The following is a 27,146-nucleotide window of genomic DNA, read 5'->3' as shown; positions in this document are numbered from 1 at the left end:
GTAGGACAATGGACCCCCGAAACCCCCTTTTCCTGTCCCAAGGCTTCCCTTCCTGCCCTAAGCCCTATAAAAATTTCAAGCTGGTCCAATCCCACTCACTTCTTCTCGACCTGCCCAGTTGGTCTGCAGGTCTCACTTGGGAATAAAATCTCAATAAAGCCTCGATCAGCAGCCTTTTCAATCTGCCTCCTTTTGGTCGCTGCTGTCTAAACTTACATCTGGTGCCGAAAACCAGGTGGGATTTTCTGGCCTCTCCCTTAAGGTATTGAGATCCACTCTCCCCACTTGAAATGAACCAGGAAATTCCTAAGCTGCTCCTTTCCCTCACCCTTCATCCGGGCCGACAGGATTGGGGTAAGTTCCCTTGTTGTCCCCTGATATTCCAGCCCCTTTCTATTTGGAGAGGTCTATCTGAAAGTCACGGGCGAGCCATAGACCTCCACTCATTCCATTCAAGGCCCTAGGAACTGTAGAGACATCCCAGTCCTTGTGTGATGCCTTCTGATCCATTTGGGCCCCCAGTGGGTCACAGGGATGCCTCAAACTTATCTGTTCCTTAGGTGAGTGCAATCAGAATTTGGGACACATTTTCTGCTCTCACCCACCCCCAAGGGTTTCAGAAGGTCATGGGAAACACCAAGTCCTTCTCAGACCCCAAATCTCCTTTGAGTTGTCTTTTGCCAAATTTGGACTCACTCAAGACCTATGCAGAAAACCCCTCATCTTTACTCCACTGTGGTCTGGCCCCAGTGTGACTTAGACAGTGGGTCATAATGACGCCTAGAAGGAACTTTTGCTTTTAAATCCTCACTGCATTGGACAATTTCTGTCACTGGACAGGAAAGTGGGCAGAAGTCCCTTACATCTGGAGGCACATTCAGGCTTTTTGAGGCTCGATCCTGTCCTCCCTTCTGCTCTACCTGCTCTACTGCTCAAATGTTCCTTGCTACAGAAAATCCCTAACCCCTTTCCCATTGTTCTACATCCCCTTCCTCATTCTCAGATCCACAGGAGTTGCTCTCAGCCCCACCTTCCTGTCTTCCCCCTCCCCTCCCACACCTGCACCCCCTCCCCGTCCTGCTGCTATCACAGTTCCTCCTCCCCCACTCCAGGACCTCCCCCTCCATCCCACTCCCGCTCCTGTCCCTTCTCCTCTCCTGCAGCCACGGCTCCTCCACCCAACTCTTCTACTGATACAACCCTTCCTTTTCTTCCCACTCACTCCTCTCTTCTCCTGTCAGTACCCACACCTGGTCTCAACAGGCCCTCTCACCAGCTAACCCAAAGCTCCTTTGTCCTCTCAGGGAAGTGGCAGGTACCAAAGGGATTGTCCAGTACACGTCCCATTATCACTTCAAGATCTTTCCCAGATTCAATAGCACCTTGGGTCCTTTTTTGCTGACTCTTCTATTTATATTAAGGATCTCTGATAACTCTCTCAGACTTATGATTTTACGTGGCATGACTTTATGTCACTCTTTCCTCCACCCTTAACTTGGATGACCCAGCTAGCATCCAGAAGGCCAAATGAGATCATGCTGATCAAATTCGCCTAACAGATATGACTCTCCCCACAGGGAAAGCACCACTCCCCTAACTGAAACCACCTGGGACTATCAAGATGGCCAACAAGGTCGCTGTTACTGCACTCATATGGTCCAATATCTTATACAGGCATGCATGCAGTTTCAATAAGGTGGTTAACTTTGATAAGCTGAGACAAATCACCAATGATTCATATGACAATCCAGCCTTATTTCTTAAGGGCCTTACAGAGGCCCTCACCAAATATACTAAGCTGGATCCTGAGTCTCCCTCCAGGGCTACAGTGTTAGCAACCCGTTTCATTACTCAATCAGCCCATGATACTAAAAAAGGCTCAAAGGAGCTGAGGAGGGCCCTCAGACTCCTACCTGAGATCTGGTGAAAATGGCCTCTAAAGTCTATAATGCCCGGGAAGAATTGGCTGAAGTAGCCAGGCAGGCTCAATTGCAAAAAATGGGAACACTCCAGACCTAGATCTTGGTGGTGAACCTGAGGTCTATGGCTCCAGCGAGAGCTTCACGGGGAACCAGGATTCCTCTCCACCAGAGCCTTGCTTCAAATGTGGATGCAATGGTCCCTGGGCTTGCCAACGTCCAAACCCAATGGCCCCCACTCCAAGCTATGCCCTACCAGTAAGAGACACAACATTGCAAGAGCAACTGCCCTATGGCTGGCCCTTCCTTGGCACCTTCACACATGAGTATGACCAGCCAGGCTGTCCCTTTTCTTGAACTTTTGGGGTCGCAGATGACTGAAGAAGCCCGGACTCAAGGAACCCCATCACCCTCCCTGAGCCCAGGTTAATGCTTGAGGTAGTGGGTAAGTCCATAACCTTTGTTGTGGACACAGGAGCTACCTTTTCTGTCTTGCCTGCCCACACTGGGCCTCTGTTTCCTTCCCAGGTCACGGTTATGGGGATTGATGGCAAACTCTCCTTCCCAAACCAAACTGCTAGGTTGACCTGTGCCCTGGAGGGACACCCTTTCACACACTCCTCTCTGGTCATTCCAGCCTGTCTGGTTCCCCAACTACTAGGAGCCACCCTCCAACTACATCCCTAGAGTACTACCACGCATCTTTTTCAGCCTTTAATCCTTACCCTCTCTAATAACCCAACAGTACCTACTGTACAATTTCCCCCTGACCTAGTAGATCCCCATGTCTGGGACACCTCCAAGCCAGTCATAGCCTCCCACCACAATCCAGTCCATATTTAGCTGAAACCCCAAACTAAATTTCCTTTGCGTCCTAACTTTTCATATCCAAAACTCACAGGAAAGGACTTAAACCCATCATAGACTGACTACTTGCCCAGGGACGCCTCATCCCTTCTGATTCCCCCTGCAACACTCCCACATTGCCAGTACGCAAACCCTCAGGAGCCTATCGCTTTGTACAGGACTTCACCTAATTAATGAGGCAGTTATTCCCATCTACCTGTGGTTCCCAACTCTCACACTCTTCTTTCACATATCCCCCCTTTGACCACTCAATATATTGTCCTGGATCTTAAAGATGCCTTCTTTACAGTGCCTCTCCATCCTGACTCTTTTTACCCCTTTGCCTTCATATGGGAAAACCCTACATCCTTTAGGTCTCCACAGCTGAAATGGACAGTGCTACACCAAGGCTTCAGAGATAGTCCCCACCTCTTTGGGCAAACCTTGGCACAGGATCTAACTGCTTGTGACTTGGGGGATAGCACTCTCTTACAGTTGGATAGAAGCCTTCCCTACCTCCAGGGAAACTGCTGACACCATCTCCTCCATCCTCATCATGCAGATCATTCCCAGGTTCAGACTTCCCGCCTCCATCCAGTCAGACAACCATCTGGCCTTCACTTCTCAGGTGGTTCAACTAGTCTCCAAAGGCTTCCAACATAAGTTGGACGCTCCACATCCCTTACCAACCCCTCAATCCTTGGGTGAGGTTGAGAGAGCAAACGGCATTCTCAAGGATCATCTCACTAAGCTTGCCATTGAACTCAGGCTGTCTTGGCCCAATCTCCTGCCATTGGCCCTCACCCAAAATCAGGCAGCCCTAGAGCCCCCTCAGGCCTGAGCCCCTTTGAGCTACTCTATGGGCGCCCTTTCTTAATCAACCAAAGCTGTCCACTTATTCCTTCTCCCCTTGTGTCCTTCCTTCCCTATCTCATACTTCTACACAAACTCCTAAGGGAACCCGCAGACTGTTGCCTTCCTGGGCCATCCATTGCCTCAATCCCAGTACAGCCACAAACTGAATCAGACCCTCTTCTACAGGGCGACACAGTCTTACTTTGGGAACTGCATCCTCTAACATTGGAACCTCACTGGACAGAACCCTGTACAGTCATACTTACTACCCCCATGGCAGCCAACATTTTGGGCCACTACCCCTGGTACCATGTCTCCTGCCTTAAAAAAAGCTCCGCTTCCAAATGTTCACTCCTGGACTTCCAGCACCCTGGGACCCACCAAACTCAAGATTTCTTGACAACCCTCTTTTTCTTTTAGTAACCATTACTCCTCTCAAGCTTCTATCCCAACCCACAGATGGTTCTTCTACATCTAAGAGACATGGCACCAGGATGGCACAACCTGATCTCCATTTATGGGTCAAGGCAATTGTCCTTCCATTGGCTGCAATAAGGCGGACACCCTTAACATCAGTGGATTCAACTGAGCCACCTTGACCCACCTATGTGCAGCAAAGCTATGCTTCATATCAGACCAAACTGAGGAATCTGGTAAGGATTGAACTAACATCTATGCCGGGTGCCCTTATAATTCTTGCAAGAAACGCTTCCTAGATCAGCCTTGCTATGAGAAAGAATCATACACCAAATTAACTCTTTGGGAACCATGGGACCCAAATTCGGCTTCCGGTGTTGATGGTAAATTTTCTTCTTGGGATTTTCCAAGCACCCTTCAGCCTCTATCCGAATATGCAGAACTTATAAACAAGTGTACCCTCACATTCACAAAACCATCCAGGAACAAGAGAAAGAACTCCAAAACCAGCTGAATGCAGCTAACCATCCTAAAGCTGACTCTTTCTCTTGGATGGCCCTATATGTCAGGGCCTCCATCTTCTCAATTTATCCAAAGTTAATGACGTTTCAGACTGTTTCCTCTGCACAGGTTTGCATTGTACTCCATTAACTGGGATTCCCATTGATCTTCCTCTCAATACTTCAGCCATTCCCCAAGGGCTCCCTCTCCAGCCTTTGAGGAAGTCCCTCTTTTTCATAACTCATCAGGGAATTTCCCCTGCTGCTACATTGCCTCTGGTTCAGCAACTTGTGACCAAATCATTTGAATCTCTTTCCCAAACTTTGCTCCACTGGGTTTCTTTTTCTAGTGCAAAAAAACTCTAAGCCTCATCATGCCCTTTGCTTTTTATGTTCCTTCCATCTTAGTCCCTCATTAACTCTGTACAGTGAGGCTGAATGAATATGACTTGTTACTATCTCCCTTTCAGCACAAAATGGGCCGTCTTTCTAACAGTAGTAGTTGGACTCTCTCTGGCCTCCTCAAACGCTGCCTTCAGACTGGGGGCAGGAGGACTTGGTTATGCAGCAACCACTATTCAGAAGCTTGAACAACAACTTCGGGAAGTGGTAGAAGCATAGGCCACCTCTCTTGCTTCCCTACAAAGGCAAATCACATCTATTGCTCAAGTTTCATTACAGAACCTTCAAGCCTGATGGGACAAAGGAGAAATCTGTCTATTCCTGAAAGCAGAATGCTGCCATTATATCAGAGAAACTGGATTGATCAAAAAGAATGTCAACACCCTCCTTTCATTTGGGTGAAAGTCTTAAACAGCAACAATCAAATGACCCTTGACCCTTGGCCAGGCTGGCTAAACTCAACCCTCATTACGTGGCTGACTGCCATTCTCACTCCTAGATTGGTAATAGGACTCCTATTAATGATTGCTCCCTGCCCCATCAGGTTTTCCTTAAAGCACATGTGTGAAATTGCCAGAGTGACCTACAACCTGATGCCTCTACACCCCTACAGTTGTCTCCCTACCAAACCTATACGTGAACCATCCCCTTTCTCCCAGCGCCCCTAGCCAGCAGGAAGTAGCCAGATGGACGTTGCCACCATATATCATCAAAACGGCCATGACATTAGGTGGGTTTTAGGTGATTAAGCAACCTGCGTGCATGAAAGAACCACCAATCAAGGACTGACAGAACCACTTGTCAATAAACAGGCTTTCCAGACCCAATCCTGGATCTTAGCAAGCTCCTCCAGCCAACTCCAACAGGACAAGAGACCCCAGTAGGACAAGAGACCCCTTTTCCTGTTCCAAGCCCTCCCTTCCTGCACTAAGCCCAATAAAAATTTCAGTCTGGTCCAGCCCCACTCGCTTCTCCTCGACCTGCCCAGTTGATCGGAGGGTCTTGCCCAGAAGCAAAATGTCAATAAAACCTCTTTCAGCAGCCTTTTAAATCTGCCTCCTATTGGTCACTGCTGTTTGACCTTACAAAATATACTTCAAAAAGAGACAATATATGCTTATTTTGTAAAATGATATTTAAGAAAGAGGCAAAGATCAGCTTAAGAGCTAGAACACTTCACCTAAGATATACACATCTGTTAGCCCCCAAGAATATATAAGACTGCAGGTTGCAAAAGAGAGATGATTAGGCAAGAATGCCTGATAAAAATCCATAGAAACTACCAAAGATAGAAGTTTTTAGTTTTAAGGCCTACAGATATTCCTAACCTAAACATGTAGGCTTGATGTTCGCTAGTATGATTATCCAGCCCTAAGTAACAAAAATAGATATTTTACAGAATCAGATGACATTAAATAGCTTAACTACATCTGGAGAGGATGGACATCTGTGACATTAAAGTTAAATATTGGGCTGGAACTGGGGCTCAGGGGTAGAGTGCTTGCCTAGCATGTGTGATGATCTGAGTTCGATTCTCAGCACCACATAAAATAAATGAATAAAATAAAGGCATTATGTCCAATTACAACTAAAAAATATTTTAAAAGAATTAAATTTGTGTTCATATTCCTGCTAACTCTGGTTATGTTAAAGATTTATATTCCCAAAGAAAGGCCTTGTCCTCTCCAACCTTGTTATGGTGACAACTTCTCAGTCCTCACATTTCCTAGAGAAAGATTTTTGGCTTCTCTCATTTAATAGCAGGTCTTCTAGGACTAAAGACCTCCTTGGTAAGTCTGTGCTCATATTAGCCCTTGACACAAGTGGGCTATTCCATTTGTTTCCCTATCAGCCAGCCTGGGGTTACAGGAAGCCTAGCCACAGGAAGGGCAGGAATAACCACATCCATCTCCCACTTTCATCAGCTCTCCAATCAGCAGAAAGGGGATAACCAGCAGGTAGCTGAGTCTATACTAACTCTGCAGTATCAACTGGACTCCTTAGCCTCTGTGGTCCTACAAAACCGCTGTGGACTGGACCTATTAACAGCAGAGAAAGGAGGCCTCTACCTATACCTACAGGAGCAATGATGTTTTATGTCCACCAGTCAGGGGGTAGAAAGAACAAGAAAAAACTACTAAAAGAGCAGCTAGAAAAGAGGAAAAATCAAGTAGGCCAATAGTGCCCTTAGGGAGTATGCCATCTAGTGTGGCCTTGGCTTCTCTCCTTCTTGCAGGACCCCTATTAGTCCTCTTTATGTTTATCCTACTAGGGCCATGTCTGTTAAGTTGCCTACAGAAGTTCATGCAAGATCAGATACACAAATTCACCAACAGTTGGTCAATCAACATCTTCTCCTTTGAGACTACCAGCCCCTGACTCCCAAGACAGAGCCCTATGACTCGTGGTCAATTGCTCCAACTCCAGAGACTCTGGCCCCACCTAATATCCTACCTGACCCCCTTTATAGGAATGAGATTCTGTGCCCCTAAGCAGCAGAAAGAAACAACTGAAGAAAGACTATCGTGCTCCCCCACAACCCCACATCTATGAAAATAACAATGGAGGAATACTGGCGTGAGATATTGGCACCAAATCTGCCATATTAGGTCGGAAGCCATGTTTATATACAGACTTCCAGGTTTAGATTTAAGAGTCATTTTATCTAGGGATTCCCAGGCTTTGATTCTGAATGTGCCTACTAGAAGGTTCACCTCATCCCAGCCCATGACACAACCCCTAAGCACGCTTGTGGCTGCTGTCCCAGGAAGGACAGCCTTGTCAGTTTGCTCCATGCTACTGACAATAAATCTTGTGTGGGATTCCGGTGCACTTTGCGAGTGTCCTTTCAGAAAGGGTCTCAGTAAATTGCTGAGGCTGGCCTTGTACTTGTGATCCTCCTTCCTCAGGCTCCTAAGTTGCTGGGATTACAGGTGTGTACCACCATACCAGGCTGGGCATCTTGACTTGGAAGTAACCTTGAAAACTCTGAATAATTTTCTGTGGTTTATAAGCTACCCACTCTGTGATGATATTTGTTACAGCGGTCTGAATGTACCAAGATACTAGGACTTTAGGTAAACAGATTTTTCAGTCTAGTCTATCTGGTGGTCAATGTCAGAGATGAGAATACATGTGACTTGCTGAGAAGTAGATGTGGGATTTTGACACTCAGGTGTGGGCAACATTCTCACAGCATAGCCCTCCTTTGAAGAGTGTCTAAGTGCTTGGAGGAGAGGAGACAAAAAGTATTGGAGAGGGGAGGGGAGGAAGGGAGGAATATACTCAGGCCCAGTTGGGAGTACATTCAGACTCTGTGGAGGAAGGTGGGCATCCACTGGGCTTACCCATCCACAGCTTTCTGGGGGGATTGACTGAGTGTGTCTAATGAGAGAGGACCCATGGCAGCCTGGACAATGAACATCATGAGGTGAGTTCTTCCTCAGTGTTGCCTGAAGGACAAATGAAGAGTGAATGAATGGCTCTGTGAATGAGAGGGCCAACCCTGGCTCCAGGGTGGGCAAAAGAGGACAACACAGGCAGACCCCACCTGCACATAGCCCTTTCCTCCCTCCCTGAACAGGGAGCTAGAGCTCTGTGGGTTTGTCCTCAGCCCCTTTTATCTCCTGGATCTTCTGTGGCAGGGTCTTGGTCCAGAACTGCAATCTGTAGGCCTTCAGGGCCAGGCCCACAGCAGGCTGGATGTCCAGCTGCAGATACAGGTGGTCAGTGGCCAGTGGGGCAGGCTCTCACCTTTGGGATTCCTGTGCACATGCCCTTCTAGCAGTGTGGGGCAAGGGTCACTCTGAACCCTGCTAAGCTCAGACTTACCCTTACCCTTAACTTTACCTATCCCATTTGGGCAGGCCAGGTGGCCAGGCAGGCAGGGGCATTGAGAATGAGTAAAATTTCCTGATATAGGAAAGCAATGTGTGACTGTACTTTGTGTAGAACCAGGGATATGAAATATTGTGCTCTATATGTGTCATATGAATTGTAATGCATTCTGTTGCCATATGTAACAAATTAGAAAAAAGTAAATAAATTTTTAAAAAATAACATAAAAATAAAAAGGATTGGAGATCTGGCTCAGTGGTTCAGAGCCCTCGGGTTAAATCCCCTATTCAACAACTACAAAAGAAGTTGAAGAATGTTGTACTGTTGTAAATGGAGAATTGTCAGAAATCCTGGTGAGAGCTCAGACAACAAAGAGACTAGGAAGGAGCTAGAACATTCTAGAGATTGGTTACGTGGTTATATTCAGAATGTTGATAGCAATGTGCTTAGTAAAGGCCATCCTAAGGAGATTTGAGAAGCAAGAGGGAGCCATCTGTGTAAATTAGAAGAAAGGCTGCCTTTGATGATTGCAAACACTTGGCTACACTATATTCATGCCTAAAGACGTCATGGAAGGCCAAATATAAGATCGAAGACATAGAGGATTCAGAGAACAACATTTCTAAGCAAAATATAGAAGGAGTTGTGTGGTTATTTTTGGTCATTTTCATTGAGATTTACAATGATACTTGACAAAGGCAAGCATACCCTAAAACACTGGGAATGCACAGTCTGCCCACCTAAAGAGCAAAATGGGAGACTGGGTGAGAATATAGGGGATGGGAAAGAGAGTACCATGGGTGGGAAGGAGCCAGGCTCTCTGCTTCAAAACCATGGGAGAGAAGGCCTGAGGCCTACACATAATCTTCCAGGTGCCCTTCCATCAGGAGCCCTGAAGGCCATGGAAGGGGCCCCAGCATTGTCTCAGGATTCTGCTCCTTGTGTTCTAGCAAAATGCTCTGGGTCTGTCCAACCATGGTTCAAGTAAGCCCAGGCATGACTCCTGATGCTGCTCCAAAGGGAGCAAGCAACAGACCTTGGTGATGTCCAAGTGGAGCTATTTTGCAGGTGCAGAGAATCCAAGGGCTCTGCTGTCACAACAGCCTCCACTGGGGTTTCAAAGGAATGTTCTGGAGGCCAAGCTGTTGGTGTGGAGCCACGGGAAAGATTCTTCACCAGAATGCCTAGTGAGGCCATGAGAGTGGGACCACTGCTCTTGAGACCCCAGAATGCAGAGCCACTGGCAGTGTCAATGCCAGCCTAGGAAAGCCATAGACCTAGAAAGCAAGAGAGCTGCCATGTGGGCTGCAACTAGCATCATCCCAGGGGTGGGGCTGCTCAAGGTCCTGGGGACCAGTACCCTGCCCTGTGTCTAGGAGGCTGGACTTGGAGTTTGGAGATCTAGTGTCTTATTTCGTTTTTTTCAAATTGCTGGGGACTGGGAGCCCATTCTACTGGCTTGTCCTCCTTTTTGCCACAGGACTATCTGCCCTGTGCCTGTTAAAAGGCTGTATCCTGAAACCATGTAACTTGTTGGAAGTCATTTGCCTTGAGTTTCAGATGGTACTTGGGACTTTGCACTTGGAGCCATGCTGGCAAGGTTTCAGCCTTTGAGGACTATAGGCACGGAATGACTACATTGTGTATTGAAAGAAGGATGTGAACCTTGGGAGAGTAAGGGCAGAATGATATGGTTTGGATGTGGTTTGCCCCCCGAAAGGTTCCTATCATGGATGACAGATCCCCAGTGAGGTGGTACCTTTCAGAAGTAGGACGTAGTGATTGGCTCAGGACTGCCCTGTGAAGGGATTAATATTAGTTTTTTGGAGTGGATTAGATCTCACAGGAGTGGATTAATTCCTTTGAGGGGAGTGTAAGTTTTTCAAAAGAGCAAGTCTACAGATGGGGTTGTGGCTCAGAGGAAGAGGGCTTGACCAGCATATGTGAGGCACTGGGTTCAATTCTCAGCACCACATATGAACAAACAAATAAAGGCATCAATAATTAATTTAAAATTTTTAAACAAAACAACCTAAAAAAGCAAGTTTGCCTCTTCCCAGTCTATTGCTTGCTCTCTCACCCTTTGATCTCTCTCCCCAAAGTCCTGCAATGTTATGCCATTGCTATGTTACAACAGAGCTGAAAGTCCCTCATCAAGACTGAACCAGAGACAGTCACCCGAGCTGAGCTAAATATATCTATTTCCTTTATACCTCATCCAGTGTCAGGTCAGTTATACTGGTTTAGCATCCGAAATTAAACAAAGATATGTTCCAAGTCAAAAGGCACACTCCTCACCCACCACATGTCTGTAATCCCAGCGACTCAGGAGGCTCAGGCCAACCTCAGAAAATTAACAAAACCCTAATCAACTTAGTGAGATGCTGTATCAAAATACAATGAAAAGGGCTGGGGGACATGGCTCAGTGGTAAAGCAACTCTGGGTTTCACTCAGTACCAAAAAGGAGGCATGGGTGATATGCACCTTTTCGCAGTAACAGGCTGCCTACACAGAATTCCTTACTGGGTGAAATTTCTTTTCATGTAATGTACACAGACAGCATCCCAGATGCCTCAGGTGTGTGTTGTGACAGCCATGGACAAAGTCTGCTAATATGTCCCTGATCAGAGACTTGTTAAGTCAACAGCACATCATCCTTTCCACTGGATGTTGGAGGAAGCTGCACCATGTAAGAGTGTGAGGTGCCTCCTGTGTTAGGAAGGGGAAAGCATGGTGCCCCAGAGGGTGAGCTGTGGTCATGCAGATGGAGACCAGGCATGAGAAAAAATCTCTCTCTCTCTCTCTCTCTCTCTCTCTCTCTCTCTCTCTCTCTCTCTCTCACACACACACACACACACACACACACACACACACACACACACACACAATGTCCTGGGCATTGTGTGTAAGACCCTGAGGCCTTGATGGTTCCTGTGAAGGAGCCAGGACTGGTGGGGACAGAAGAGGGTGGAACCCAAATCTGTGCTCCCCTGTGACTTGTTAATGATTATTTCTGCTGGGTGAAGCCAAGACAATATTTATAATGGCAGCCAACAGTGAAATTGGGCAGCTCTCCCAGTCTAGAAAGTCCTAGTGACTTTTGAGAGGAGCTTGGTCAACAGCAGGGAGATGGGAAAGACCCTCTGTGGATGGGCCATGGGGATAGTTGAGTGTGGACTCCTCCTGGGCAGAGTGGGGAGGAGTAGCAGGAGATAAGTGGGGCCCACAGTAGAAGCCCATAAGGGAGAGGATCAAGGGCCAAGGACAGCCCAGGCATCCTGCCAACCTTGCCTAACTTCTGATGAGGGCCTGGATGCTGCCACTGGACTCAGAGCACCATCAACTTTGCCCTAATGGCCAAGCCATACCTTTTTAGTTCAGGTGCATAAGGTGAGAGGAACCCAGTGACATCCCACATCCCCTTTAGGACACAGTGCCTGGGCCTTCTGTATTTCCCCCAAAGACAGGTGACCTTGCCTGGAGCCCCTTTAAGAGGGTCAGGTCAACCCTCTGGCCAAAGGCATGACCTAGAGCCAAATGGCAGCAGGAAGGGGTTCCTAAGTGGCTGTTTTTCCCATTGGCAGCTGGAGCTCCAGCACAGCCAGCACTCAGTGTCCTGAAAGCCCGTCCAGAGACAGGGAAGGTGGCCCTGCTCTTCTGGGTTCCTCAGTCTCCCCTCAGACCCTGCCTTCTCCTTGGTGTTCGTGACATCAGGCTGACTGACCCTGTCTGCACTTCAGAGGAGTCACCATGGGCATTAGGTGGACCCCTGGGTGGCTTCACATTCCCCTCTGTCCTCTATCATTTCCAATATCCTCCCCCTCTATGTCACCTATCCTCCTGCAGCCTCAGTCTCTTCCTCTGCACCCTTTGGCTGATGGGCCTCCAGACTTTGTCCCCCCAAATCCAAACTGAAGCCTCACCCTGGCCATGTAGCAGGAGCAGCAGGACCCTACAGGCCATGATGCCCAGCTACCCATGAAGTCTGTGCAACCACATGGTCAGCTCCCAGGGCTGTTTCCGTTGCTATGCTTCAGAGGTCAGCACAGAGAAGGACCTGGGCCCAGGTGGGGTTTGGACCCTGCAGGGAGGAGGCAGAGCAATGAGTGGTGTCCTGCAAGCTGGGCACTGTGGGAGAGCCACTCTGTACCCTCACAGGTTACAGAGCCAGTGGGTACTGAGCAGGACAGTACTCCCTGCCTCTTAGCTGCTCTGAGATCCCAGGAACCCACTCCTCACCCCTGGAGTCACTAGTTTACTGTTCTAGCAGCCACTGGCTCTTTTATTCTACTTTTTTGTTGCTGTGACCAAAAGACCTGACAAGAACAACATAGAAATGGAAAAGTTCATTTGGGGCTTATGGTTTCAGAGGGCTCAGTCCAAAGACAGTGGGTCCATTCCTTAGGTCTCAAGGAGAGGCAGAATATCACAGTGGAAGTGTGTAGAGAAGGAGAGCTGCTCAAGACATCATACCAGGAAGCAGAGAGAGAGAGAGAGAGAGAGAGAGAGAGAGAGAGAGAGAGAGAGAGAGAGAGTGTGAGCTCCACTAACAAAGACAAAATACATACCCCAGAGTCGCCCCAGTGACCCACCTCCTCCAGCTCCACCCTTCAGGGCTACAGTTACCATCCAGTGAACCCTCATCAGGGGATTAAGCAATGATTGGGTTAAGGCTCTCATAACCCAATCATGTCACCCCTAAACTTTCTGGAATTGTCTCACACATGAGCTTTGGGGGGCACCTCCTCTCTAAACCATAACACTGGCCCATGAGGGTGTTGGGGTGGAGAGGAGGGAGCAGTGGGCTGTAAAGAGGACCCAGGAGGGCTTCTCTGAGGGGACACAAAATCAAAATCCACAACACGTGAGAAATGATGACCTTCTGAGATGAAGGCGACTGTCTGAGCAAACTGGGCAGTGTGACTGTGCCATGATACTGGGAAGTCCTTCTTCCTCTCAGCCTTCATAGTTTCCTGAGTTCCCTCCAAGGTCTTTGTAGTGCTGGTCTGAGGATCTGTGTAAACCTGTCCTATTTGGTCCTGGCTGCTCTGTTGAAATACACTGGTGACTGCAACTGTGACACCTCTTAAGAACCCACCCCCTTGGGCTAGGGATATAGCTCAGTGGGTAGAGTGCTTGCCTTGCATGCACAAGACCCTGGGTTCAATCCTCAGCACCACCAAAAAGAAAAAGAAAAAAAGAAAGAACCCACCCCCTTCCACTTGCTCTGTCCCCACCCTGTGGCTTCCCCTGAGGACAGCTCCCTTTGAGGTTGAGTTTACTGTCATTTATGCACCTGATAAACATTCTGAGGACTTTCTGGTTCTAGCACTGTGGACCTGGAAGGGCTCTCTTGGGCATCTGGGGCCGCTGGGGACACAGGCCCATAACCAGGAGATGTCAAATCTTCTCAAATCCTGCAAGGACATAGGGAATACAGCAGGAGACAGGAGTGCCTGCTCTGCCTGACTTCCTGGAGGAAGGGGTGTGGGCTCCACCTCAGATGACCTTCAGTACCTTCTCCTAACAGGCCTTGGCTTCTTCATTCTAGCTTGGGTACAATCCTACACACCAGGATAGCAGTTGTCTTTATTGGTGTCTTTCTAGGGGTGACAATATTTTCAGGTGGCTGTGTCCTGGGTTTCTCCTTGACTTCTACATAAAGAGCAAGGTCTGCTGTTAATTCAAAGTTTTCCATCAATGCACTGTGGTCCAAGCCACTGTCCCAGCTCCCATCCAGTCCAATGCTCTCTCTGTATTCCCCTGACCTAGTTCATAACTGGGGCTCTGGAGGTTGAGATATTCTAGCTCCTCCTGGTTCATAGCCATGTTATAAGCTCCTTAATGTCAACTGAAAAACAGTGCTCCTTCCTAACCTGGAAGTTGCTGTCTACCTCTTGGTGAAGGTCCCCAAACTAACAGTAAAACTGTGGAATGAAGAAGAATCTTCAGAGCATTAGGGCATGTGGGGGTGGGGTGGGGTGGAAAACTTACATGTATGTAATGATCTACAGAAAGTCTGAGAGAAGAGAAGGGAAGAGCAGGAGAGAGAGAGAGAGAGAGAGAGAGAGAGAGAGAGAGAGAGAGAGGGAGAGAGAATGAATCACAGAGAAGATTGAAGCAGAAGCTAAAATTCCAGGAAAATATCTGTAATGACAAATCGCCTGCTACCGTCCGTTCCATCTCATCAGGTTTAAGACCCCCTAAAAACAACTTTTGGTGAGAATATGGAGCATCTGTCACCCTCATATTGTTTGATGGGATAAAAAATAATAGTCATTTTGGAAGATAGCTAGACATTTTTCTTAAAAGTTCAACCCAGAACTGGGAGCAGAGACACATACCTATAATCTCAGCAACTTTGCGGGGGGTGGCAGACACAGGAGGATTCTGAGTTAAAGGTGAGCTTTAAAAACTTAGCAAGTGGGGCTGGGGATGTGGCTCAAGCGGTTGCGGGCTCGCCTGGCATGCGTGTGGCCCGGGTTCAATCCTCAGCACCATATACAAACAAAGATGTTGTGTCCCCCGAGAACTAAAAATAAATATTAAAAAATTCTCTTTCTCTCTCTCTCTCTCTCTCTCTCTCTCTCTCTCTCTCTCTCTCTCTCTCTCTCTTTAAAAAAAAAACTTAGCAAGTCTCTCAGTATTGTAGAGATACCCAGTGTCAAATTAAAAGACAAATAAATACAAAATGGATTGGAGCTGTAGTCACTAGTGAAGCACCCCTGGGTTAAATTCCCAGTACCTTCCCCACCAAAAAAACAGAAACAAAAGAAAAAACAAGTTTCACTCAATCTCAGTGATTTGACACAGAGGATTCTAATCTCAGGGCTTTACCAAAAAACAAGACAAAACAAAAAAAATAAAAAAAAAAGAAGAGCACATGTCCACTAAGTGATTTCTGAAAATATACACCACAAGTTTTATGTAAAATAGCCTAAACCAGGCATGATGGTACCCTTATTGCAATTCAGGTACTCAGGAGGTCAGAGGAGGAGGATTGGAATTGGAGGACAGACTAGAAAAGTTAGTGAGACCCAACTCAAACTAAAATAAACAGGGATGGATATATAGATCAGCTTTAGAGAGATCATGGGTTAAGTCTCAACTAATAAGGAAAAAAAAAAGAATAAATGGGAGGAGGACAAATGGAAGTCAGGTGTGCATCAAGTGGGAACGGCTTAAAGTGTGGCAGAAGTATTCATGCAAGGCCACTCCTGAAAAAGAAGAAATTGCAGGTTCAAAGCCAGCCTCAGCAATTTAACGAGGCACGAAGCAACTCAGTGAGATCTGTCTCTAGTAAAATAGAAAAGAGGGCTAGGGGTGTGACTCACTGGTCACGAACACCTGAGTTCAATCCCCAGTACCCCCAGACACCCCAAAAAAAACTCTTAAAAAAGCTACTGAATGGGGCTGGAGTTGTGGCTCTCTTACAGAACACTCACCTAGCACAGGTGAGGCACTAGGTTCAATCATCAGCACCACAGAAAGATAAATAAATAAAGGTACTGTGTCCATCTACAACTAAAAGATATTTTTAAAAGAAAAGAAAAACAAACAGCTACTGAAACTATTGAAAGTCTGAAAAATACTCTGAGGACCCACTCTGGGAAGCATCCTGTGCATGCTCAGAACTGAAAACCATACAGGGGCATGTTTGCAGCAGGAGCACAAGGGATGTTTTCAGCACAGAGTGGAAGGATTATGCACCAGTCCCTGTACACTAAAAGGAACTAAAAGGTCTTTTCATCTCTGCAGAGATCCAGTCACCCAGGCTTAAAGCTGTCCTCGTCTGCCCCCTGGTGTCCAGGATGGGAAACACGGCAATCCTCATCTTTACCCCTAAAGGCCTTGGTGCCCTGTGGTGGGGCTTAAATACATTGGGTGAATGAATAAATAAAAATGAATGAATAAATGAATGAATGAATGAATGAATGAATGAATAAATAAATAAATAAATAGAAGCACTGGGTGAAAGAGGAGAGTTTCTCTGCTGGGAAAAGTGGTCCCGCATGGGGGCAAGTTGGTGAGTCGGAGGGTAAAGGGGGAGTCCCAGGGTCCCTGGAGTAAGGGACACAGCCTATCCATGACAGAGAGAAAATGCTTTGGAAGAACAAAAGGGCATGTTGAGCTTCATTTGGCACTTTTGATTACTGAGATAAATGATGAGAGGGTTTCTAGTGGAGGGTCCAGAAAAGTTTAGGGGCATCAATGAGGTGAAAGGGAAAGTCAGTCACGTGCATGCCACAGTGAGCAGGAGGCTGCAGAGGGAATTCTGAAAGACTGTACATAGAGAGATCCTCAGGGAGCCAGGGACAAGAATTTCTTTTGCTATGTGTCTGGACCTCCTGGCATGTCAAGACCTCTTCCAGGACACACACCCACAGAGAAACATCTTCATAGCTGTGTTGTGATTGTGTCAGTGTGGGGCTCACAGTGTCTGCAGAGCCACAGAGAATAAGAGGCAACTTCAGGAGACAGGACCCTGAGGACCGCACCTGGCTCTCCAGGATGCACCCAGCTGGCCCAGGCTCCAGAAGCCAATGGAAAAGCCCAGTCCTGCTTCTCATAAGGATGGGGCCAGTCACCTCCTTGGGACAGAAATAGATGAGTATGTCCGTAGATTGAAATGTTAATGATGAATGACATTTAATCTCCAGGTGGACTCAGGGATATGGAACTCTGGTTTTGTTTATAGCCTGGGTGGGTTAGATGTGGGAACTCTAAGTGTTTGGCCTGAAAGTTTTTGTGCTGCAAATTATACATTGAAAGCCAGTCTCCATGGGCTGAGGATAGAGCTCAGGTAGTAGAGTGCTTGCCTAGCCAGCACTAAGCTCTAGTGCATTAAGTTGTAATGCACTAAGCTCAATCCCCAACAACGACAACACACACACAATGCATAACTAATAAAATCAGTCTACTTCTTGGGCTTTGATTGAAAAAGAAAGAAAAAAAAGCCAGTCTGAAATGATGAATCATTGGGAGGGGACAGGGTTTAGGAACTGTCAAATAGTCCCAAGAGAACTTGTTCACCCCTTCTTCCAAGTAAGGACGTGGTGGGAAGGTGCCATCTAGAAACCAAAGCAAGACCTCCCCAGACAACAAATTGGCTAACATCTTTATCCTGGACTTGTCACGTCCAACACAGAAGACAACTCATTTGCATTGTTTATGAGCTACCCAGTTTATTTGTTTATTTGTTGATATTTTGGTGGTAGCACTGTGATCAAACCCAGGACCTTGTGCATGCTTGGCAAGTACTCTACCACTGAGCTACTCTCCCAGGACTTGTTGTTTTACTTTGAGTTCTTGTCTCCCTAAGTGGCCAACCTGGGCTACATATGTAATTCTTTTCCCTCAGCCTCCTGAGTGGCTTTGGTTATGGGCATGTGCCACCGTGCCAAGCTAGGTTATTATTGGAGTTGTTGTTGTTGTTGCTGTTGCTGTTGTTGTCCCAGCAGCCTGATGGAGTAAAACCCTGGGGCTTGTGGTGTCCCGGTTTTCTACAGAGGTCCCACTGGTATGAGAACATGGGGTAAGTGCTGAGAGGTGGGCAAGAGGTTCAGAAAAGTACCAGCACCACTTCCTAAAACTTCACTGTGAGCATGGGAGGGTGTGGCTCCTGGGAGAAAGGGATAGATGGGGTTGTAGGGAAGGAGAGGGGAGGAAGGGAGGTAGGGACTCAGCCACAGTGGGATGAGGAGGAAGGTGGGCTTACATTGGGAATTAATGAGTGTGTCTAACAGGAGAGGACCCATGGCGGAGTGGATGAATGAATAGCTATGTGAATGAGTGGGTCTACCCTGGTTCTTGGATGGGCATGTGTGGGCACCACAGGAAGTTCCTATCACACCTAGCACACCCCTCCCTTGCTGACAAGGAAACTAGAATTCTGTGTGCTTGTCCTCAGTTCCCATTATCTCCTGGATCTTCTGAGGCAGGGTCTTGGTCCAGAACTGCAGCCTGTGTGCCTTCTTGACCTGGCCCACAGCAGGCTGGATGCCCAGCTGCAGGTACTGCTGGTCCTGGTCGAACAGTGGCCAGTGGGGTAGACCTTCTCCGTTGGGGTTCCTGTGCACATGCCCTCCCAGCAAGGCAGGGCGAGGGTCAGTCTGAGGTCTGTTGAACTCAGACCTGACCTTAAAACCCAATTATGGACAGGGTAGCCAGCCTCGCACACAGAGGTGTTGAGAATGGGGAGAGGTGTCCTAATGTAGGAAAGTAATGACCTCTCATAGTGTCATTTCACACAGGGCACAGCAACCTGGCCTGTGTTGCCCTTCCCTGTGAGAAGCTGGCTCCCATGGTAGCCCAGCACTATGGCTCACTGGACCACTGTGAGAAGAGACAGTGACCTGCACCCAAAAAGCACCCTCTTTTAGTGTGGGTCTTTCCATTGGGTAGAGGGCTAAGATGTGATGGAGGAAGACACACAATAGCTAATAGGGTCACTTCAGACAAGGGGAACAGTGGAGGGCCCGTGCCCCCAGGCAGATTTTCTCACCCATTTCGAGCAAAGTTGCCCCAGTACTTCATCATCCTCCTTTTCAGCAGCTCCTCCTCCTCAGTGAGCTCAACTGTGGGAGGAAGAAGCAATGGTCCAGGTCCTGGCCAACCCCATCCAGCTGTCCACTCCTGTGCCACACTCACCACCCCAGCCCCAGACTTGTGTCCCTTCCCTATCACAACAGTCCTGGGGCCAGGGCCTCTGCTTGCCTAACCTGCCTTTACTACTCCCAGCCTTTAACTGAATCAACACTGGGCTCCTCTTTGGCATAGAAATTTCCTTATTTGGACACTGTGAAGTCATTTAAGAAATGATTTGGCTTTTACCCAGCCCCCTCTTCTCCTATGCTAGATACCATGTTTGATGTGAGAACAGGTAGAAAGGAGCATAGATTAGACTGGGAAAGGTCTAATCCTGGAATAATCTGTTGAGTTTTAAGATGGTAGACACTGGATCCCATGTTCTCCCTTACCCCAGTTCCTCATTGTACCATGAGAGTGACTGCCACCCTGTACGCATGAGAATGCTCCTGTGGAACAAGGAGAACTCACCTCTGATGCCATTGATGTAGGATCCAAAAACAAAGATGCACTCATCACCATGGTCAGCCTTCACGTGTGGAGGCCTCAGGTCCTTAATGAAGCTGGGTGGATGCTGGAACTCATAGAAATAGACAGGAGCATGGGAACCTGGAGGGTGGACAGGATGTGTCACTCTTGGGGACAAGATTGCTAGGTCCAAAGCTGGCTTGAATCTTCACAGTGGCTTGGAAGCCCAGAATGGATCAGAGGCAGTTAGAAGGACTTTGTTAAGTCATGTCTTGGACTTCCTGGCTGTATGGTGACAGGCAAGTCCTTGAATGCCACTATCTTATTTCCCTCCTCTGTAAAATGTGTGTGATGTCTATGTCTCACTCTAGCCATAAGGATTTACTGGGATGAGGGCCTTCAGGTGCCTGGGAACAGTGTCTGGAAAAAAGACATGTGTCAGGACCTGACACCAGACCTCACCTGGGACCCACAGCTCTCAGCTGTCTCCTAGGAAGCCAGGATTCAGGTTCAGATACACTCACTCTGATCATGTGCTACTTGGAGTGCAGGCATCACAAACATGAAGTCCGCCATCATCTCCTGGAACTGGAGTCGGAGGGTGTGGGGGTCCTCGTTGTCTCCCATGTACTCCTCCATCAACAGGTCAGCACATTCGGCAGGCAACTTCATCTAGTCCAGGTGACCAGGGAGAGTCATGTTAGGCAATCTCTGGGGCAGGGAGGCAGGAGCTAGAGGGCAGGGATTGGTGTTTGGGATGTTTCAGGGAATAGGGCAATGATGTCATTGTGGCCCCACTCACAAATTTACATAGATCAACTTTTGTTCCTGTGCATTACTGAAAAGGAAGAGTGTCTTGCTGCACTCTTGCCTGGACCAGGACCCCAGGAGTCTCACCCTCTGTGTTGATATTCTCTGCAGAACAGCTCGCATGGTCTCTCTGTCTATGTCGTTCTGGATTTCAGGGGGGCCCAAGTACTGTGTGGTGAAAAGATAGTCTAGAGTTGGGGGTGAGATGACTAGGAGGTACGAAGTCTAAACCGGCTCCCACCTGACACTCTTATATAGGTTTGAAGAGGGGACTCACCATGGGAAGGAGCCAGCCATACTCATCATTGGTGACACCAATGATGCTTGGAACAGGTTGAAAATCAGCAGAAGCCAGAAGCTCCTGGGGGTGCCTAGGTAGGAAGGCCCCATCCACCACAGCAGGAATCATCTTGAAGGGCTAAGGGGGCATTCAAAGTCCATGATTATGGGAAGCAAAGTCTCTTTTCTAATGACACCTGAGTTACCTCTAACGCATCCTACTCATCCCATGATTCTCACACCAACATTCAGAGATTCTACACCTGGTTTAGCATATTTATATCTCAATTCCCAACCAGAACTATGAGGATACAAGAAGACCAAGCTTTGAAAATGACATCATTGTTCCACAGTAGAAATCACTGTACTTTCCTTACACCATGACCCCCGTCTCCTCACTGACGTCCATTCAGCCTACCTTGGTAATAGCCAGCATTTCCTGTTCACTCTTGCCCCGCAGGCAGCTCACCAGGGCCTCTGACTCTACTTGCCCACAGGCAGACAGGTTGGCCACCATCTATAAAGGCACCAAAAAGAGGCTGAATCATCCAAAAGACAGGGAAGGGGTTGCAGCCTAAGGTCTCAGCTGTGTGCAGGTTACCCATAATTCTCAAAGGGAGCCATCTGTGTATTGCAGCAAGTATGAAATACTTCCACCTTTCCTGAAGCTCAGGTGTCAGCCAGAGGAGCCATCACACCTGCTTTACATGGGTCTTCTGAGGAGGAGGCTCCAAGATGTACCTTTGCAGACCCTAGATCAAAATCAACCACTTGAGGCAGAGGTGTGTGGATTCTGACCTTTGAGATCCTCAGAAACACTGGGGTGGTGACCAGTTCTGGAGACACCTGCATAGTCTTTGTTTTCATGGAATAGATACTGTGGCAGAGGGTCTGAAGTTGAAAGGTGAGGCAGCAGATTTGGCCTTGAGTAGTAAAGGATACTCACTGTGGAGACAACTTTAGAGGAGCTGGTGATAAGTTCAGGCAGCAGGGCCACCCCACTCTCCATGATGGCACCATGGAAGAGTCCTTGGGACATTGGTGACACCACAAGTGAGGACACACTAGTGCCACCTGCAGACACGCCAAAAATGGTGACCTGATCAGGGTTGCCTCCAAAGTGAACGATATTCTGCTGGACCCAGCGTAAGGCGGCCACTTGGTCCAGGTAGCCCCAGTTGCCAGTGGCATGCTGGTCTCCAGTGCTGAGAAATGGAAGGATGATGATCAATGGAAGGTTCTCTGTCTACTCAGCCCTCATTGACCATCCCTGTCCCAGGCTCACCTGAAGAAGCCCAGAACTCCCAGGCGGTACTGGATACTGACCACCAGTACATTTTCAATGGCTGCCAGAATAGAACAATCAAGCATGGAACCTGAGCCCATCACCAAGGCACCACCATGGATCCAGACCATCACCTGGGAAATCAGGAGATAGATATACCATGTGGTAGCCACCGTGCCCAATCCCATTGTGGCTGATCCCCTAGTCTGAACACCACTTTGGCTGTGTAGCTACCCACAAGAACTCTAGTAGGACTTTATGACCTATGGCACTCATCACAGAATAATTTCAATTTGGAAGATCAGGCCTCCCATACTTTGGGGTCAAATCACCAATTAGAACCCGCATCTATTTCTCTCAGAACTACTCTGAAAGGAAAAGAAAAGTGATGATTCTGTTATTACTCCACTTGAACATTAATTTAAATCTAATCTAATTAATTTAAATCTAATCTAACATTAATTTAAATCTAATCTAATCTCTGGCCCCCAAATTAATCCATGGTCATGGAATGTAGTGATTGCAAAATTGCAGATTTGGGCACCTGAATGAATCTCCTGGGTAGAAGCTGGTGAGTTGATCAGTGGGTCAGTACATTTGGCCTCTGAGAGCATCCAGGGCTCTTTGACTCCATGCCTAGGTCAGCTTCCTTCTTGGAGCTGATAGTGAGAAACTTTTCATGGTAGTCCACTCCACAGTGGTGGCCAGCTGAATCTGTGTCTTCCAGTGTCATTGTATTGTTATGTAGTACTTGGGGTCAATCCCAGGCCTTCATAGCATTGTGCTAGCTCTCTACCTTGAACCATGTCCCAAGCCTGTTTCTAAATATCTTCTAAAAGAAAAGTTCTCCCACCCTTCCACTGACCATGACTTAACACTCACAGGCAGGTTAGAGCCCTCACGGGCATGTGCAGGCGCGTAGATGCTGAGGTACAGGCAGTCCTCTGACATGGGGATGGGTCGCAAGTTTTTCCTCCCTAGGTTCAGAACCTCTATATTCATTGCATCTGCATTTTGCAGACACCTGGTGACAACAGAATACAGTTACTCCAGGGGCTGAGCAGTGGTCAATTCAGACCTCAGGTCCTAACTAGATCCCTCACTCCCTGCTTTAACTGATGGATTGCCTCACATGATCCTTCTTTCAAGTCATTCTCCATTGAGTTCCAGGCCACAGGCTCAGGGAAGCAGGGATTTTCCCAGACCTCCAGGGAAACACTGGCTCCATGTATTGAAATTCATTTCTTATCCCTGTCCCCATTCAGGCCTGGAACAGCACAGGTGTCCCCACACAGGTGGTGCCTGAGTGGATGGAGGTTAGTTCTCACGGAAGGGTAATGGGGCATCCCACAGCCCAACTCGAGACTCTCAGAAAACCTCACCCCTCTACTGAGTCTCGAGCTGTAAGCACATGCCCCTTTCCCTTGGCCCTGTGGGTGGGGTCCCCAAAGAGCCACCACTGTTGCCCTCCTCAGGGATCTGCACCATCGACTGCTGGAGTCAAGGTCTTTTATAGGTTCAGAGAGCCACGCCGACCCTCTTCCAGACACATCTCCCCTGGTGGGAGAGAACCCCTGGAGTAAGCCAAATCCAGGGACATGTGTTTCTGCTCTTGTATTCAGCATCTGGAGCTAATGCCTGTTGGGTTCCAAGCCCTGAGGCAGGGGCCTGGCAGGTTTACTCTTGCATTAGAAAAATGAATGTGGGAATTGCCCCAATGCAGAGGGATATATTTCTATACATTTGTTCATTTAGGGCCAGGGTTTCAAAGCTGGTCCATTAGGTTGCTAAAAACACATTAGCACTGGTCTACAGCCTCAGGCCTTACAGTACAGTGTAGATAAAGAAGCCACAGTAGCCTGGCCCAGGACTCCGAGTACCCACCCTCAACCCAGTCCTGTGGTTTCCCAGACCCCAGGAGAACTTACATGGCTGGGTGGGAGGTCCCATCCCTCACACCACTCCAAGGTTCAGGGGGCTCAGGGGCTGAAAAGCGCAGTGGTCCTAGAGGTGGCTTGGCAAAGGGAATTCCCAGGAAGGTGTGGACCCCCACATCGGTTTCCTTCACATGGACAAGGCTGCCCCGCACCTGCCCCGTGTGGGTGGTTCGAATAGGGCTGACTGAGTCCTGGCCTGTGGGCAGAGAGATGCACTTCAGGCTAAGGTCTGCCCACTCAGCTGCTGGCCTGCAGCACCTTGGCCTGGTTGGCCCTCGTCAGCTCCGCCTTATAGAGGGAACCTGATCTGTCAACATTCACTTCAGAATCTTTCTGCCCATCCATAATTCCTATCCTCACCACAACTATCACTCGACAAGGTCACGGCCTATCCCTCCAGGCTCACCAGGCCCCTGTGACTTGCCACCATCCTTTAGCCCTAGCAACTTCTAGCAGAATGTCTTTTGGGCTGATGGGGAAAGAATGTCCATTGCACTAACTGTGCCAGGTCATGTCACCCACTGGGAGGACTGTGGGAATGGAACTAAAGATTTCTATCCTTAAGGATCTCATACTTGATGGGACAAGAAATAACATAAAGAAGCATCATTTGTGTAAGGAGATAGGAAGGGTGGGAGGAGAGCTATGAGTTCAGGCTATAAAACTCTTGTCATTCCTGGGGTTGGGGATCTGGGCAAGGAGGCAATGAAAAGTCAAGCTAGATATATCTCGCTTGTCCAAGTCATGATATTTGTTAAAAGTTGATGGTGGGCATATGGGGTTTAACTCCTCTCTGTGTCCCAGAATAGGTCCGCATTAGGGTGCTGTGCAGCCCTCAGGATGCCCCAGTCCTCTCTCTATGCTTCAGGGTGCAGAGAGTTAGGCAGTCAGGTCCACAGTCCTCCTGCTATTATTGACATCGCCACAGCTCCCACATCACTGGAGCCTTCCCTCCCCCAGGCTCCAGTTCTCACTCTAGAGCTTGGCAGATCTGAGCTGGTTTCCATAAGAAAACGTTAAGAACTTCAAACTTCCTCCTCTCTCCCAAGAGATGAGCTAGGATCTGATGTTTGATGCTCCCTGGTACAGGATAGGCCAGGGCAGCATCCACTCACAGAACCAGAGAAGGAAATTGGCCAGCATCCCTCCAAGTCCAAAGGCACACTCCTGTCCCTACCAACATGCTGTCTCCACTCAATGCCTTGCCAGAGGGATCCTGGTCCATGTAACTCATGTGGCCACTGCCACTAATGCCTGATATTAGTTACTACAAAGGACAAAGCCTGAGAAATACTTCTGCTCACACTCTGCTGACATTATATAGCTGCTTCCTTGAGGACAAGCCCTGCATGAAACAGCAGGAGGAATCTACTCATGTATATATGGAGTGGTATGAAGTGTCCTCATGTCCAGATGTGGAAAAGGTCACACCAGAAATGATGGGTTTGTGACCATTTAGGTGAGAGAGAAAGATGAGTAGTGTATAAGACCTGGAATATATTCAAGACCTAGATGGGCCTGTGGAGGAGCCAGGACTTGGTGGAAAGAAGACTGTAGGACTCAATTCTATACCCTCTCTGGACTCAGGTTTTTTTTTTAATTTTTGTATGTGAGGTAAAGAAAAAAAGAATAGAATCTTTCAGTGAAACTAGAAAAATCTCCCTCTTGAGAAAGTTCTGGTTCTCTGTAAGAGGCCAGGTAAGAAAGGAAGCCTGTCAGCGATGATCCAAGGGGGACAGGTGAGCATGGATTCCTCTGTGCAGATTAGATTAGGAAAGTTGGGTCTATGTTCAATGCCCACACTAGGAGCCATTGGGGTGGGAGGGATCCAGGGCTGCTGACCCTCCCTGGGCATGGTACTCTCCTGTCAACACCTTCTGATAAGGGCCTAGAGATTTCTAGCAGGTACAGAGCACATTGCCTTTGTCCTAGAACAATCCAAGCCATGCCAGATTAGGTTGACCAGTGAAAGGAACCCAGCAGTCATTCAGATCAGCGTTGAGAAGTGGTACCAGGGGGTTCTGTAACCCCCAGGCCAGTAACCTTGCCTGTGGACCCTGCAGAAGGTGCCAGCATTTCTCTGGCCAAGGGGTCAAAACACTCAGAGCCAAATGTAACCAGCCAGCTCTTATATTGCTGTTGTTATTATCCAAGGATGAGTAGTAGCTACAGCCACAGCCACACACAGGAGGGTAAGGTCCCTGTCCCTGTTCCTTTGCCAGAAGGCTTCTGACTTGCCCATTCCCTGGATTCCATTCCTACAGTCTTCTGCCCACCCAGTCCTGGCTCCTCCACAGGCCCATCTAGGTCTTAAATAGGGTCCAGGTCTTACACACTACTCATCTTTGTCTCTCACCTAAATGGTCACAAACCCATCAGAATCCTCTCACATTAGCTCACTCCTCCATGGAGGTGTCCCCAGGCAGCTCTGACCCTCTCTGGCTCACCCTCCAGCCCCTCATCCCCTTCATCTGTCTCCTCTACCAACTCCCCCGCCCTGGTGCCTTCCCTCCAGGCTCAGGCTCTGTCTCTGTGCACTTTGGCTGATCCAACCTGATCTCTACCACCCTCCCCATGGCAGCCTCACCCTGGCCCTGGATGAGGAGCATCAGGAGCCCATAGGCCACGAGGATGAGCCAGGCAGAAAGTCGATGCAGGCACATGGTCGGCTCCCAGGGCTGCTTCTGTATTCTCTGGGCTTCACCTGGAAATGCAGAGCAGCATTCTGCCAGGTGGAATTTGAACCTGAGAGTGAGGAGGCGGGGAAATGGGTGGTGCCCTGCAAGGTGTGTGCTGCAGGAGAGTCACTCTGAACTCTCAGAGGTCATGGAGCCAGTGTGCAGCTGGCAGGGCCCTACCCCTCTTCTTCCCTTGGCCACTTTCCAACACTCTGCAGACCCTCTGAGATCTAGGACTCTCTCCTCACAACCTGGAGTCACTAATTCCCTGTCCTTGCTGTTACAGGCCCATGAGGGTGTTGGGGAGGAGAGGAGGGAGCAGAGA

At 48.3% G+C, this 27,146-nt stretch overlaps 1 protein-coding gene across 1 annotated transcript; it reads right to left on the bottom strand.

The window, feature by feature from the left end:
- Positions 1 to 17,936: 17,936 nt before the first annotated feature.
- On the bottom strand, positions 17,937 to 26,862 carry LOC101971560 (cocaine esterase). The gene is made up of 12 exons (XM_078032445.1): positions 26,731 to 26,862; positions 24,135 to 24,339; positions 23,089 to 23,230; positions 22,207 to 22,340; positions 21,868 to 22,126; positions 21,340 to 21,438; positions 20,920 to 21,060; positions 20,730 to 20,810; positions 20,357 to 20,504; positions 19,836 to 19,973; positions 19,282 to 19,354; positions 17,937 to 18,848 (listed from the first exon to the last, which is right to left on the bottom strand). The coding sequence occupies exons 1-12, from the start codon at positions 26,804 to 26,806 to the stop codon at positions 18,662 to 18,664; spliced, it is 1,683 nt and encodes a 560-aa protein (XP_077888571.1). The 5' UTR covers positions 26,807 to 26,862; the 3' UTR covers positions 17,937 to 18,661.
- Between the last annotated feature and the right edge of the window lie 284 nt (positions 26,863 to 27,146).

The sequence above is a fragment of the Ictidomys tridecemlineatus genome, chromosome 15 (genome assembly GCF_052094955.1).
Source record: "Ictidomys tridecemlineatus isolate mIctTri1 chromosome 15, mIctTri1.hap1, whole genome shotgun sequence".
In the NCBI taxonomy this organism is placed as follows: Eukaryota; Metazoa; Chordata; class Mammalia; order Rodentia; family Sciuridae; genus Ictidomys; species Ictidomys tridecemlineatus.
The sequence above is the reverse complement of the archived record's forward strand: the minus strand, read 5'-3'. Positions and strand labels throughout refer to the sequence as shown.

What these genes read in the sequence shown, in the direction of transcription:
- LOC101971560 (XM_078032445.1), bottom strand. Translation starts at nt 26,806, where the DNA reads ATGTGCCTGCATCGACTTTCTGCCTGGCTCATCCTCGTGGCCTATGGG. An exon ending in CCTCTAAAGTTGTCTCCACA is followed by an intron (nt 21,439 to 21,867) that starts GTGAGTATCCTT and finishes GTGCCTTTATAG; the next exon opens with ATGGTGGCCAACCTGTCTGC. An exon ending in ATGGCTGGCTCCTTCCCATG is followed by an intron (nt 20,811 to 20,919) that starts GTGAGTCCCCTC and finishes TTCACCACACAG; the next exon opens with TACTTGGGCCCCCCTGAAAT.